This window comes from Cnephaeus nilssonii (assembly GCF_951640355.1).
Source record: "Cnephaeus nilssonii genome assembly, chromosome: 17".
In the NCBI taxonomy this organism is placed as follows: Eukaryota; Metazoa; Chordata; class Mammalia; order Chiroptera; family Vespertilionidae; genus Cnephaeus; species Cnephaeus nilssonii.
In genome coordinates this window covers 45,960,952-45,974,939 of record NC_137088.1, presented here as the reverse complement: position 1 = coordinate 45,974,939, position 13,988 = coordinate 45,960,952, and the positions used below count along the sequence as shown (strand labels likewise).

Below are 13,988 nucleotides of genomic sequence, written 5' to 3'. Positions count from 1 at the left end.
TTATTCAGCTAAGAAAAATGTAATTTCCAGTCGCTGTACAATTCATCACAAATCCCCGAACAGTAAGATCCTAACCATCAGAAAGGATTCTGTTTGCTCAGATATCAAAAGGGTTTATGTTCAGGATCTGTCTGCCCAGCCCCACAGCTCCGGCCCGTTTCACTGTGAAACGGCAGCCTCGGTGCACAGCTCCCTGAAGGCCTCCCAGCGGGCTGGCTGGGGGTGGGGGTCGGCAGTGGCCATCAGGAAGGACTGGGCAAGAACCTGGGTGGCCCTGGTTCTCCCACAGGGGACATAAGAGTGTGAGTCTCCGGGAGAGAGGGGTGCTGGCCTGTACCACAGTGCTCCCCACCTCTCACCTGCCTCCATCCCCACCCACTAGGTTTCTGGTGAAGAGCTACCTGCAGGCTCAGGCATCCCCAGGCTCCACGTCGAAGACGTCGCTCCCTCAGTCTGTTGCGTACCTGACCGCACCTGACCTGGCCACGTGCCCAGCCCGGAGGGCAGCAGACTTCCTTCGCCCAGAGCTCTACACCAGGGCGTGGGCACATGTGGCCGTCAGGTGAGCCAGAGCTGAGAAATCAGCCACCCCACCTGGGGGCAGCTCCTTCCCACAGTAGGGCCTTTAGGATTGGATACAGTTCCAAAAAGCCACCTCCTTCCCCAACCTCCTCAGTCCTCTCAGCTCCTGCCACTATGGGCAGGGAGAAGGGGACGTCCCACCCCTCAGCCACGGATCATCCCTTCCCTATCCTGGTAGGGCTGGTAGAAGGCCATCACCTCTCTGGCCAGTGCAAGGGGACTTTAAAAATCTTTAGCTTCTTATTGATGTAAAGTACAGATAACATACCCATATGTAAATGCTACAAGTGTATCAGTATGTAAATACCAACGAATAAGGCAATATGCCTATGTTCAAAATATCCCACAATCTAAAAATAATTTTCAAAAAGGTGACTATATCAAGGGATAGAATTAGTTTATTTCCAGGATCTAGTAGGCTCCGGGAACAAAGATAAGACCAAGGGCTCATCCATTCTGTCACTCGGCAAATACTGTTACTGTCAGGCACCTACCGTGTGTCAGAACTGTCCAAACATACCAGGGGCTGGGAACAATGAGGTCCTGGCCAAACACAGACACCGTCACGAAAAGATGGAGCGATTGAACTACCTAAAAAGGAAACCTTCTTACCCCTTCCCCCACCAAAACACCAAAAACTACTGGAAACGTATTTTCAGTCTATAAAAGAGGTATCCCAACCTGTGGTCCCGGGGGTGTTAATAGTTATCTCAAGGTCACAGGCAACTCAGGACATTACTTATTCCACAAATATTTATTTAGAAAGTGCCTACAACATGCCAGGCACTGTTCTCGGCACTTAAGACCTATTGACAAACTAGTCCCATAAGAAGCCCAGGCCTCACAGAGCTATCATTTCAGTTGGGGGAAGTGGGGAGGGCAAAATCAGGGTGCTCAGGGTAATGAAGGTAATTAAATGTCTTTATATTGCTTTTTGCTTGGAATTCAATATGACATCTGCTTACTTATTCCCTGAAAATGTAAAATAAATATTGCTTAATAACAGTTTGCTTTGCCTACAAATGCTAAGGGTCAGGAGATGAGCAGGGAACAGAAAATAGAAGAATAAAGGTTAAGCAAATGGCAAATGACCGTTTTAGTGGTTTGGAGGACAAGGGTTAGCTTTCTTTTATTTTAAGGTCCCTTAGACAGAACTTGCAGCAGCCAGGTGACTTGCAGGCCTCATTAGCCTTTAGAGAAAAGCCATTCTCCTTGCTCGGCCACAGGGAACCAGCAGAATGGCCTGCAAACACGGGATGGAGCCTGCTTACAGCTCTGAGGTTATGAACAGCTCCATTCCGTGCTAGCTGTGTGACCCTGGACCCGTTAGTTAAGCTCTCCTGGGACTCCGTTTTCCCCACCGTCGACTGGGAATGCCTGCCCTTGGAAGAGTTGAAGAGGTCATGTGTATCGAGCGTTTAGCTTTGTAACACATAGTGGTTAAAACTGGGGCTTATTTCTACCTCTGCGGGGCTGAGCTCCACCCGTCTCTTTCCCTCGCAGTCACGCTGAACTTCTTGTCTTTGGCCTCAGGCTCATAAAGGACTCGGCGCATCACCTGCAGACGCGGCTGCAATCCGGGGCCGACGAGCACGAGGCGTGGAACCAGACCACCGTCATACACCTCCAGGCGGCCAAGGTGAGCTGTGTCCGCTGAGGCGGAAAGGCCTGCCTGCTGGGAAGGCCTGTGCTCTGCTCCTATTCCCCAGCCCGGCCAGCGGCCGCCCTCATTCCACTCCCACGACTTCAGGCCCAGGTGTTTTAATTAGAGGACTTAACTCCAGAGCAGTCTTGCTGGCAGCTCTTAGGGGAAACGTAATGAGGCAGTGTTATTGGATTTGCTTCAGGTTGTTCAAACATTTCCTCCCAGATAGAAAAGCAGGTCAAGCCTCCCCGTTAGTCCCGCAGGCAAGCCTTAGAAGTCTGGTTGAATTTCCACTGTGTTTTGTGTTGGTGCATAATTCAGTCAGCCAGCAAATATTTGAGCACCCACTGAACAGTGGGCATCAGGCTGGGTTCTGGGGGCTCAGCAGTGTCCGATCGCAGCGGCAATCGGGAAGTGCTGTGATGGGGAGATGCAGGCTGACAGGATCCGGGGCAGGTGCGTCTCTACCACCCCGCAGAGTCCGAAAGGCTTCCCAGGGGCGGTATATAGGCCGAGACTTCAAGGATGAGCTGCAATCAGCGAGGCAGAGGGTAGAGGCTGTGGCTTTGGAGGGGAAGGTTTCCGGGCAGAGGGAACAGCAGGTGCAGGAGGCAGAGGCAAGAAAAGGTGTGGTGATCGGGAGGAATGCAAATTCGCCCCAAGGAGGAGCGGAAGGAAGAAGACTGAAACGAGGAGAGGGAGAAAGCGGGGACGAGGACAGAGAGGCAGGGCCTGGGACCTTCTGCGCCACTGTGAGAAGTTTGGGCTGTTCACATTGCAATGGGAAGACTGCAGAGTTTGTATGGAGGGGGAGTGAACTCATCAGTTTCATTCTAGAAGGATCGTCCAGGCTGCAGGGGGAGGGATGGACTGCAGGCTAGAGGCCAGTTAGAAGCAGGGAGTAGCAGTCTGGGTGAGGGCTGAGGGTGGTCCTGACCATGAACCTGGCAGAGGGCATGGAGAGAAGTGGCTAGATGAGAGAGATCGAGGGGATAAAAGAAAATAAAAATGAGCTCCAGCGTAGGCAGGTAGAAAATCAAAGGGATCATTTCAATCATCAGCCAGCAGGCCCAGAAACGGCAGCCTTAAAACCAGAGCTCTGGAGGAGTTTGCAGGGGCCATCACAAGGCAGCTGGTCGGGTCGGGCAGGCTGGACGTGAGCGCCACCTGGTGACCGCCACCTCCATCACTGGCAGGTGCGGTATTAACGCTGCCACGCGGGTTCTCCTCAACGTGCTAAATGTCCTATCTACACAGAGGAGGGTGAGCCCAGGCTGTGCTCTCGCCAGCCGACCACAAAAACCACGGCCGTCCATTTCCAAACCTATGTCCTGCCTTCAATGGACCGGCACTGGGTGCCAGGGTTACCTCATTTCATGCACACAACCCCGGGAGGGGGGGCAGCGTGATCTCAGTTCCACGGACGTTAGTCCCAGAGGTAGGAAACGGCTGGTTAAGATGCTTCCCTTTCCTTTTCCCCCAGGGACGCAAGCCATGCCCCCAGGGAGCCGCTGCGCATTAGTGAGGGGGGTGAGCCCCATGCTCTGGGGGGTGCAAGGGTGAGCTCAACCAGCCCAGGGCTTCCTGGGAGGTTTTGCCCAGTCTCCAAAGTCATAATGGACAGGGAAGTCTGCACCTTCTGGGCTTTGTGGTTTGGGAGGCCATCAAGCTCCCAACAGCGTACCATCTGGAAACTGTGAGTGTGCAGGGAGAGAGGAGCAGGGAACAGTGGCAGAGGGTGGACACCAAGGAGCAGAGTGTGTGCCCCCAGGCAGTCCTCCCTCTCTGGGATCTCACTCTGTCTGTATAACCAGGGGGCACGTTGGAGCCCTTGAGGCCTGATGGGCTCTGATGCTATCATTCAGCCCTGCCCAGGAGAGATGTCGTCCCCAGGAACCTGGGGCAAATGCTGGCACTCAGTCTCTGGTGGCTTTGGCAACACAGGGCAGCAGGTAGGCATAGACTAGGCCTAGCCGGTTCGGCTCAGTGGATAGAGCACCGGCCTGCAGACCGAAGGGTCCTGGGCTCGATTCCGGTCAAGGGCATGTACCTCAGTTGCAGGCTTCTCCCCGGTCTGGCCCCTGGTCAGGGCTCGTGCAGGAGGAACCAATTGATGTTATTTCTCTCCCCCTCTCTCCCCCACTCTCTCTCTAAAAATCAATGGAAAAATATCCTAGGGTGAGGAGTAAAAAAAAAAAAGCATAGGGAGTGTAGTCAATAATATTGTAATAACTATTCATGGTGTCCGATGGGTACTAGACTTACTGGGGTGATCACTTCGTAACGTATATACATGTCTGATCACTATGTTGTACACCTGAAACTAATATAATGTTGTATGTCAGCTGTAATTGGAAAACAAATTAACTTTACTGTATATAATGAATACAGACTCTTAACACGTTAAGCGCCCAGTCAGTCACCGGTGACTGACACTATACTTTCCGTCCGGAAGACAAAACAGGCTGGGCGCTTAACGTGTTAACTGGGAGGTGAATGCTCCGGTTTGGATCTCGTTGCTACCACTTACCAGCCATGTGACCTTGGGCAAGCAACATACCTCTCCATGCCTCAGTCTCCTCATTTGCATAATGGAGCTGATAACAGTACCTACCTTGGAAGATTATTATGAAGATTAGAGGAGTTAATGCATGGAAAGTTTAGAGAGGTACCTAGGGTATAGATCCCTCCACTCCACTCCCAAATTAGCCAGGAGGCAAGATTTAAATCAACCTACGGCAAAGTTAAGGAAGTTCACCGAGTTCAGAGCACGGTGCCAGGGCAGCTCAGCCTCCCCCGAAGCGTGGAGGCCACCTTCTCTCCCTGGCCCTCCTCCTGCTTCCCCAGGGAGGCTCTCGGGCAGCTCTTTATCACTCCTTCCTCAACCCCGGGCCCTGAGAACTTCAGGACGTGGCACTTGGTTAGAACAGGGAAGCGGGGCCTCGGTGAAAGGTAAGTCTGCAGTTTTGCCAAACTGGGTCCAGTTTGAGCAGCAAGGGCTGTGGGACCCGGCAGCCCGCGCCTCTTCCACACCCAAATGTTGCCAACCCAGCAAGGCTGAGAGCACGGGTCCAGGTGGTAAACCGGTGTCATTAGCACCCCTGTGAGGCCTCTCTGGGAAAAGCAGATGCTTTCCACGTGAAAAACCTGCTCCGATCTCTGGCCTGTTGAAGACGTTAGTGGCTGCCTGACCCCACAGAATTAAATCCCCCCGTCATTCACAGCCCTTTCTCACCCGAGGGCTCTCATTGCACTCCACTCCAGTGCTCAGTCGGGTTAAGTTGCTTCCTCCTGAAAGGATGGCCCATTCCTTTTCCCCGCGGGTAAACACCTTTGAACCTCAAGCCACTCTAAGCCTGCTACTAAGTCACTCCAGGTAATCCGTATGCAAATAAACATAGGAGACCGGTTTTATTTATTTAAATATGTTTTTATTGACTTCAGAGAGAGAGGGAGAGATAAAAACATTGAGAGAGAAACATAGGATTGGCTGCCTCCTGCACGCCCCCTTCTGGGGGATCGAGCCCACAACCCAGGCATGTGCCCTGACTGGAATAGAACCCATTGGCATGAGACTGACGCTCAACCAACTGAGCCACATGGGCCGGGTGTGCTCTCCTTTCTGCTCCTTCCCCATGGAACTCGTACATCCTACCAGGTAAAATCCATTGTGCATTTGTCTTGGGGAGAGCAGGGCAGGGACACCAACCAGTCGGAAAGGATTTCAGGGAAAGCAGAGTCCGGAGAGGCTCCTGCCGGGCCAGGCACTAATGCTGTAGCTGCTGGGCTGTGGAGGGGGGGGTGCCCGAGAAGGAGCCTGGCTGGCAGAGGGGGCTCTCACCTGGTTGAGGTCAGTGGTCACTTACCAACCGGTTATTTTAACTACTCACAGAGCCAGACTGCTGCCTAAGGGCTCAATCAGCGGTCGCCAACCTTTTGGGCCTCACGGACCACCAGGTGGCGGCCGCGGGGCTAAATTACAGCGCTGCTTACCTCAAGGAGTCTCTCTCTAGCTGGGATACATCTCATGTGCATACCGAACCCCTCCTTTCTCACCCACGGCACACATCTCCCACTGCCTTGAACGTGCAGACAATAAATACTGTTTTCTTGAGACAAGTGGTGTCCTCCACTGTCCCCAGGCCAGCCTCCGATTCTCCTGTACTTTCTCCTTTCAAACCTACTTGAAATTGCCCCAAGCAACCCGGCTGGTGTGGCCCAGTGGCTGACCTATGAACCAGGAGATCACAGTTTGATTCCCATCAGGGCACATGCCCAGGTTACAGCCTGGGTCCCCAGTGTGGGGCGTGCAAGAGGCAGCCAATCCATGATTCTCTCTCCCCCTTCTTCTCTGAAATCAATATAAATATATTTGAAAATTTAAAAAAAAAAAATTGCCCCAAGCAAAATGAGAAAACGAAGGGCCAAGTTCCAGAGCCCACCAGCCCCCCACATAAGCAGGTCCCACACGCACTATCAGAAGGGCTCAGTGAGACCCACAGTGAGCCCGGAGAAAGGCAGCTGCGTGTCAGGCTGCTGGCAAACACGCTGCAGCAGGCTCATTTCCAGGAGGGCCTCTGGAGCCAGAAACGGGCTAATGCACCTTTGTGTCTTTGCAGGCGCACTGCTACTACGTCACGGTGAAGAGCTTTGCAGAAGCTCTGCAGAGACTCGACAAGGAACCAGCCATCCAGCAGGCACTCCAGCGCCTCTGTGACCTCTTTGCTTTGCATGGCATCCTGTCTACCGCGGGCGACTTTCTCCAGGACGGCTTCCTGTCTGGGGCCCAAGTAGACATGGTGAGAACAGCCTACCTGGACCTGCTCTTCCTCATCCGGTGAGTGGCTGGCCCTCAAACCGTGGTAGTCCTCAGAAAATATCCCTTCGCCCTCTGTTCACGTCAAACTCCAAAACTTTCAGCTCCAAAACCTTGTTAAACGGGGGTCTGACAAAGCGGCCACAGCCCTGGAGAGGTTTACACCCGAGCATTATCACACCAACAGAAAGCATTATGGATTAATTAAAAACAAAAATGCCTAAGAATCTTTATCTAGCTATCTCAATTGAACTCTTCACCACTATCAAGGAAATAGGAATAGTATCTAAGTAATTTGAGTAAAATGAAGCCTATTACATATGAATAATATGTATTAACCCTTTGCACTCGCTTGCTTTTTTTCGATTCCTTTATTCTACTGCTAACCGTGTCGAGTCACACTCGACATCCGAGTGCAAAGGGTTACTGATAACGAGTCCTAGTCATAACTAATATTTAAGGAGCACTTACGTGTGTCAGGCACTAGGCCAAAAGCTTTTACATACATCACTTCAGTGAAGCCTTACAGCCTTCTGAAGTGGATGCTATTACTCTCCCCACTTTACTGGGGAGGAAATCCAGGCTTAGTGGAGTTAAGTACTTTGCCCAAGGTCACATCATTAGCCAGAGGAGGAGCCAGGTACAGTCTGGGGCCTGTCTGACCCCGAGTGTGAGCTCTTAGCACATTGCACACCAGTAGTTTTATTGCTAGCTTTACCAGAGAAGTTTCTATTGAACGAGTACAAAAAAACGTTTTACAAAGTATCGTACTTAAAAAGATATTAGCTTGTAAGGACATGTAATAAATAACTTCAAAATGCAATGGGTATTTAATTTTAAGGCGTGCCTTTAGCATTTATGTAAAACACTGTGTAATATGAAAACACGAGGATGCTCGTGATCCGCCCGCAATGTGTTAAGGTTAAGGTTGGGCTCTTGTTTATTTCAAATCCTATATCCTTGTCTTTGTTCAATGTGCTTAAGCAAACTCTTACTAAGTTGACTAAACTTATTTTAATCCTTCCTTAGCTTCAAGAGGAAATTTTTTTTAAACCTAGTAATTCATGCACGCATCTTCAAAACAATAACACAAATAGTTTTTAAATGCAACATTAATGCAGTGGAGTTTAGGGTTATGACATACTGATGCAATGATTTAAAACCATATCAAAACCGCCCTGGCTGGGTAGTTCAGTTGGTTAGAGCATTGTCCTGATACATCAAAGTTGTGGGTTTGGTCAGGGTACATACAAGGAACAACCAATGAATGCATAAATAAGTGAAACAACAAATCGATGGCCCGGCCGGCATAGCTCAGTAGTTGAGCGTCAACCTATGAACCAGGAGGTCATGGTTCATTTCCTGGTCAGGGGGCATGCCCGGATTGCAGGCTCGATCTCCAGTGTAGGGTGTGCAGGAGGCATCCAATCAATGATTCTCATTATTGATATTTCTATCTCTCCCTTCCTCTCTGAAATCAATAAAAATATATTTTAAAAATACAAATTAGTCACCATTGTTCATAACATGAAAAATGGGCTAACTGGAGAACACAACCTTTTTTGAGAACATACGATGCCTGTGGTACTGGGGGGAGATGGGGTTATACACATGTGTGTGTGACTTTTACCCCTAGAACCTCCAAGAGTTAACTTTACATTATCAACAAGACTAAGAGAATTTTAAAAAAGATTTTTGAAATTAAAAATATATATATATTCATAATGGAGGTTAAAAGAAAAAACTAGACCAAATTATTTTATGTCTAATAATATGCAATATGTTGCATACCATTTATTGCACCTCACAGAAGTTGGTGGTTAGTAAATGTTCAATTAAACCATCAAAAATATATTTGATATAATTATTCCTCAGGTATTAACTTTTTCCTAATATAATTGGGAATCCAGTGATAGGAACCATTAATAGCATAATTGAGTACTGCATTGTTTAAGCCCAAGTATATCTAACTTTAAAAAGCTTGGCATTTTAAAAGCGCATGATGACAATAATGTTCTAGCCCTGATAGCGATGATGAAACACAAAAGATCACCTTACCACCTCATAAGCATGATTTTTATCGGCAACAGCATTTCTAAGTGCTTGACTTGACTCTAGAAATGTACAAGGCAAGACAAAACAGCCCGGATGAAAACAGACAATTAATGCAGGCATCAAAAGCCCACAAATTGATTTACTCACATTATGGTTCCTAAGTAATCTTCCTACTACGGCAGGATAATTAGGTATGTAACAGATTCCATGCTTTTAACAGTCCCATGTCACAATCCCCAGCCTTGACTATTCAGTCTCACCCTCAGATTTCTGAGATGACAAATGAAGGATGGCACATTATTCTAAGTGACACTAAAAACCAGCTCTCTCTGTAATGGTAGTTAACTGACCCAAATAGTTTTTATTCGAGTGATCATAAAATCTCAGCTGGGGGACTTCCAGGTAAAGACGGCAGATTGAACTTATGCATTTACTTTGTTCCCCCTGAAGCCGCACTAAAACATCAGCAAATGGGTTAAAATGTTTAAAAAGGCATAAACCCACAAAGAAAAAAGAACACTTAGAGGAGAAAAACAGGAGAATTGGAAGGTGAACAAACAGTGACTTAGCAGACCTGCGAAAAGTGAATCATTCCCTACAAGTGGGAAAAGCAACCAAGTTCCACCGGAGAACGGGAGGACCGTGTGCCTCTGGCAGGGGGGTGAAGTTGACTGATAGGACGGGTTGAAAGTCTGTTTCAGAAAGAGCTGAGTCCCCAGTTCCCCTCTTCCTCCGTGAGCAGTTTTAAGGCCTTGCTTGGCCCCACCCTGGCAGAAGGTAAACAGCTGGGGGTGAGGCTGCCCTCCAGAACACAGGGGCTTCAGTACACGTGTACAGGCCAAGTGCTGACGAGCCCCCTCCCACGGTTCCCAGAGTGGGCAGCCAGGCTAGTTCCCTGCAGGAAGATGGTAACATGATCCTCCTCTGGAGAATCTGACCAGCCCAGGGTCCCCCAATTCACCCCACACTGACAAGCACAACTAGACTTCTGATCAGCTAGTTCATGCCCCACTCTTAGCTGTGACCAGACACTCAGGGATCACCAGCTAGTTCATGCCCCACTCTTAGCTGTGACCAGACACTCAGGGATCACCAGACACCTGAGGAAAGCCCCTGACACAAAAGAGACCAAAGCAAGCAAGAATGAGGCAACTTGAGAGACAAGAGAATCTTCAGGGAGGAGAAAACGTTTTTTAAAAGATCAGTAATTTAAAAAAAGAGAGAGATTTATAGTAATAATAAAAATGATACTGTAATAACTATGATGGTGTCAGATAGTACTAGACTTAACGGGGTGATCACTTCATATGTTAAATGTCTAATCACTACATTGTACACATGAAACATAATATTGTATGTCAACTGTAATTTTAAAAATAATTATATAAAAACAAAACATATTAATGTCAAAAAAAAAGATCAGTGATATCTTCAAAGAGTTAAGAGGAGATATTGTGGCCATAAAATAAGAATTTCATTCTTAAAAAGTAACAGAGAACAAAAAACAAGAGCTCTATGAAATTAAAAAATGAGATTGGAAATGAAAAACTCAATGAAGGATTAAAAGATAAAATTGCAGAAACCTCAGAAAGCAAAAAGACAAAAATAGAAGAGAAAAAAATAATAGTAAGAGGCCTGATCCTAGCTGTCCATCGTCTGAAAAAAAAGCTGAGAAAGAGGAGACAGAGAAAAGAGAAGGGAGCAGATCATTAATAAAATGCTTAAAGAAGATACTCCTCAACTGAGGGATATGAGTTTCAGATTGAAAAGGGCACAAATGCTTACAGCCTCGAGGAGAGGAGACAAACACAGACATAAAATATAAATCAGACAGTGTGCAGAATAGTGATAAATGCTACCAAGAAAAGGACAGCAGGAAAGGGGGCTAGCAGTCTTGGGGGGAAGGGGGGACTATAATTGTAAATAGGTCAAAGGCCACCCAGGGAGGGTGACGTTTGAGGAATAATCTGAGGGGGGCAGGTGAGAGGAGCCATGTGGTTGGCTGGGAAAAAAGCATTCCAAGCAGAGAAGTAGACATGGTGGAGGCCAGAGGGTGCTTGGCACATCCATCCGGAGAACAGGGGCTGGAGGGGCGTGGCCAACGCGGAGAATGAGAGCAGAGGTGGGAAAGTTAAGGGTGCACTGAGAGGGGCAAGGGAGGGGGTGTGGATCTCTGCAAAGACTTAAGACTCTGGCTTTTACTTAGTGTGAGAACGGGAGGGTTTGGGGCATAGCACAGAGCAAAGGATCACTCCAGCGGCCAGATGAAGAACTGAGTGGGGACGGGGGACAAGGGTGCAAAGCAGGGAGACTGGTGAGGAGGCTGCTGCAATAACGCAGGTGAGAGATGGGGGTGGACTGGACCAGGGTGATAGCCGTGGAGGTGGTGGGAAGGAGAGTTGGAATATATTTTGAAGATAAAACAGGACTTGCTGACAGGTTAGATATGGGGTGGAATAGGCAGAGAGGAGTTCAGGTTTTTGGCCAGGACAGAGTTGCCATTTACCATAAATGGGAAAGATTATAGGAGGGCAGGTTTGGGCAGGTTAGACAGGAGAAAGTTAGAAGCTCAGGATTTGGTTTTGAACACGTTAAGTTTTAAAAGACTGTCAGAAATCAAGTAAAACGTTAGTAAGCAGGCAAGTGAGACTGGAGGGAGAAATGTGGACAGCACTGGCCTATGGCTGGTATCTAAAGCATGAGAAGGATGATACCACAGGATGAGAGTATGAAGGGAAGAAGCCCAAACACCGAGTCCTGGGCCCCTCCAAAGATGATGCTGGGGTGACCCTGACCAGAGATACGTCAGTGGGGAGGTGGGAGTGGGAACCTATATGGATCTAGTCCAAGAGAACAGCAAAAAGGAGTGAAAAGGCCAGGCATAAAAGAGCACAGCGCTTTAAGGAATGTCATAAAGAGGAGCCAAGATATGGGGCAGAGGATGGTGCCGGGAGGAGTCAAAGGCTTACTTTTAAGATGGGAGAACTGGTAGCAGGTTTGTATGCTGAGGGAAATGATCCAGGAGAGAGGGGAGTGTGGGTGCCGTAGGGGAAAGGCAGAATTTCTGGAACACTGTTCCCTGTAGACAAGGAAGGACTGGCCTCAGGAGGAGCCATGAAGAGAAAGGCACTGTGTGGATAAATGCATGGGTGGGAACTTGTGGAAATGCTCTTACCACTTTTACTTTATCAGAGGAATAGGAAGTGATTTAGGTAAAAGAGATGGGGAAGTGGAGACTGTAGATTTGAGGATAGAAGACAAAGTGTGAAACATCACCTAAGAGAATAAAAGAGTAAATGAATTAGAGCAATGTAATAGGATTGTTGGGCAACCATAAGGACCCCCATGAACCCTATGACCAAGTCAGCATTGGTTTTTCCAGCCATAGCTACAAAGGTGGTGGCACAAAGTCTGTGGAAAATTAAAGATAACCAGGGATGGGGTTTTGCCAAACAAGTATGGCAAGGCAAGAAAAATTGTTGAATATATTTTTGAGGAGGTAACATAACAAGCCACGGAGTTTCAGTGGGATAAGGAGAAAAGTGAGACCACAAGGGGGATGAGGGACCTACTGGTGGGTGCCAGTGGGGTCACAGAGTTATAAACAGCCCTGCATGAAATCACCTCATGATGATGATATCCCGTCATCCAGAAAGAATTAAAATAGGTCCAGTATCCCAGTCACCTCGGATGCTTTTTGAAACAAGAGTTAGGGAAGAGTTTAAACAAATAACTGCATACTGTGTTTTACATCCTTTGCTACAAAGGTAGGAAAGCGTGTGAATATTTTTTAAAAACTATTTCATTCAATAGGATTAAAATAAAACACTATTTGTTGCTTGAAAGGGAAAAAAAGAAGATAGAAGTCAGAATACTAAAGGGAGTAAGCTAGAAAGACAGGAGCAGAGAAGGAAACATGTCTGAGATCACGGAGAAGTTGCAAATGCTAATGATGAGTCCCCGTGTCTGATCGCGGCAAAGATGACAGAGGGAGGCTGTAGAACGAGGTCAATGGAGCAGGAGATTCGAAGACCTGAGGAGCTGAGCTTTAGAGGAACATCTACATAGACAGTGAAATCACTAAGAATTAACGACAGCGGAGTGGGAGAGAGGACAGTGAGCCTGGAGGTAGGTCACTGCAACAGGGAGCTGTGGTGGGGACCTGGCTCAGCTGTGAACAGGATTTATAAAGTCAAAATCATATATAGGATACGTACAGTCATACTACTTTAAGCACTGAGTATTAGTCTGGCCAGAATTGTAGCTATCTTGGGAGGCAGGAAGGTGAAGAGGAGGAAGCATAGGCTGGGGTGGGGGGATGATGGGTAGGGGTCAGAAGAAGGGTGCTAAAAATAAATCCTCATCTGTCGTAATGGAGAGTCAACAGATAATGTCTACAAGTAAACCAGCAAGAAACAGAAATATAAACAAGTAGAGACATTCAGGTTAAAACCAAAAATATCACTTAAAAGACTGAAATAGATAGATCTGGGTGGGAATGGGGGGGAGGGGTAGGAAATGGAGGTGAGAGAGCAAGATGTGCTCATTTTCAATATCCTCAAAGAACTGATTCTTTATGCTGTGCATATATAATTGATCAAATATAAAAACTTCGAAAAAAATTAAAGCTGACTTGTTCGAAGGTGAATAATGATGCAACCTCTAATTAGGTGTTGTTATTCACCATTCCAGAATAATCAGATTCATGAACAGTCTAAAATACTCACAAACTCTTGTTTTTTTTTTCTCTCAGGAAGGATGCCATCTCGTTAACGGATGCTTTCGACTTCACGGATCAGTGTTTAAATTCAGCACTTGGCTGTTATGATGGAAATGTCTATGAACGCCTGTTCTACTGGGCTCAGAAGTCACCGACCAATACTCAGGTAG

The 13,988-nt window shown here is 47.6% G+C and overlaps 1 protein-coding gene across 1 annotated transcript in view; it reads left to right on the top strand.

Annotated features, from left to right (window-relative positions):
* Nucleotides 1–13,988, top strand: part of ACOX2 (acyl-CoA oxidase 2) — a 40,610-nt gene that overhangs the window by 22,727 nt on the left and 3,895 nt on the right. The window contains exons 11-14 of the mRNA XM_079794559.1: nt 383–562; nt 2,116–2,221; nt 6,847–7,064; nt 13,852–13,984. Coding sequence (XP_079650685.1) covers nt 383–562; nt 2,116–2,221; nt 6,847–7,064; nt 13,852–13,984 — 637 coding nt within the window. The remainder of the gene's footprint in view (nt 1–382; nt 563–2,115; nt 2,222–6,846; nt 7,065–13,851; nt 13,985–13,988) is intronic.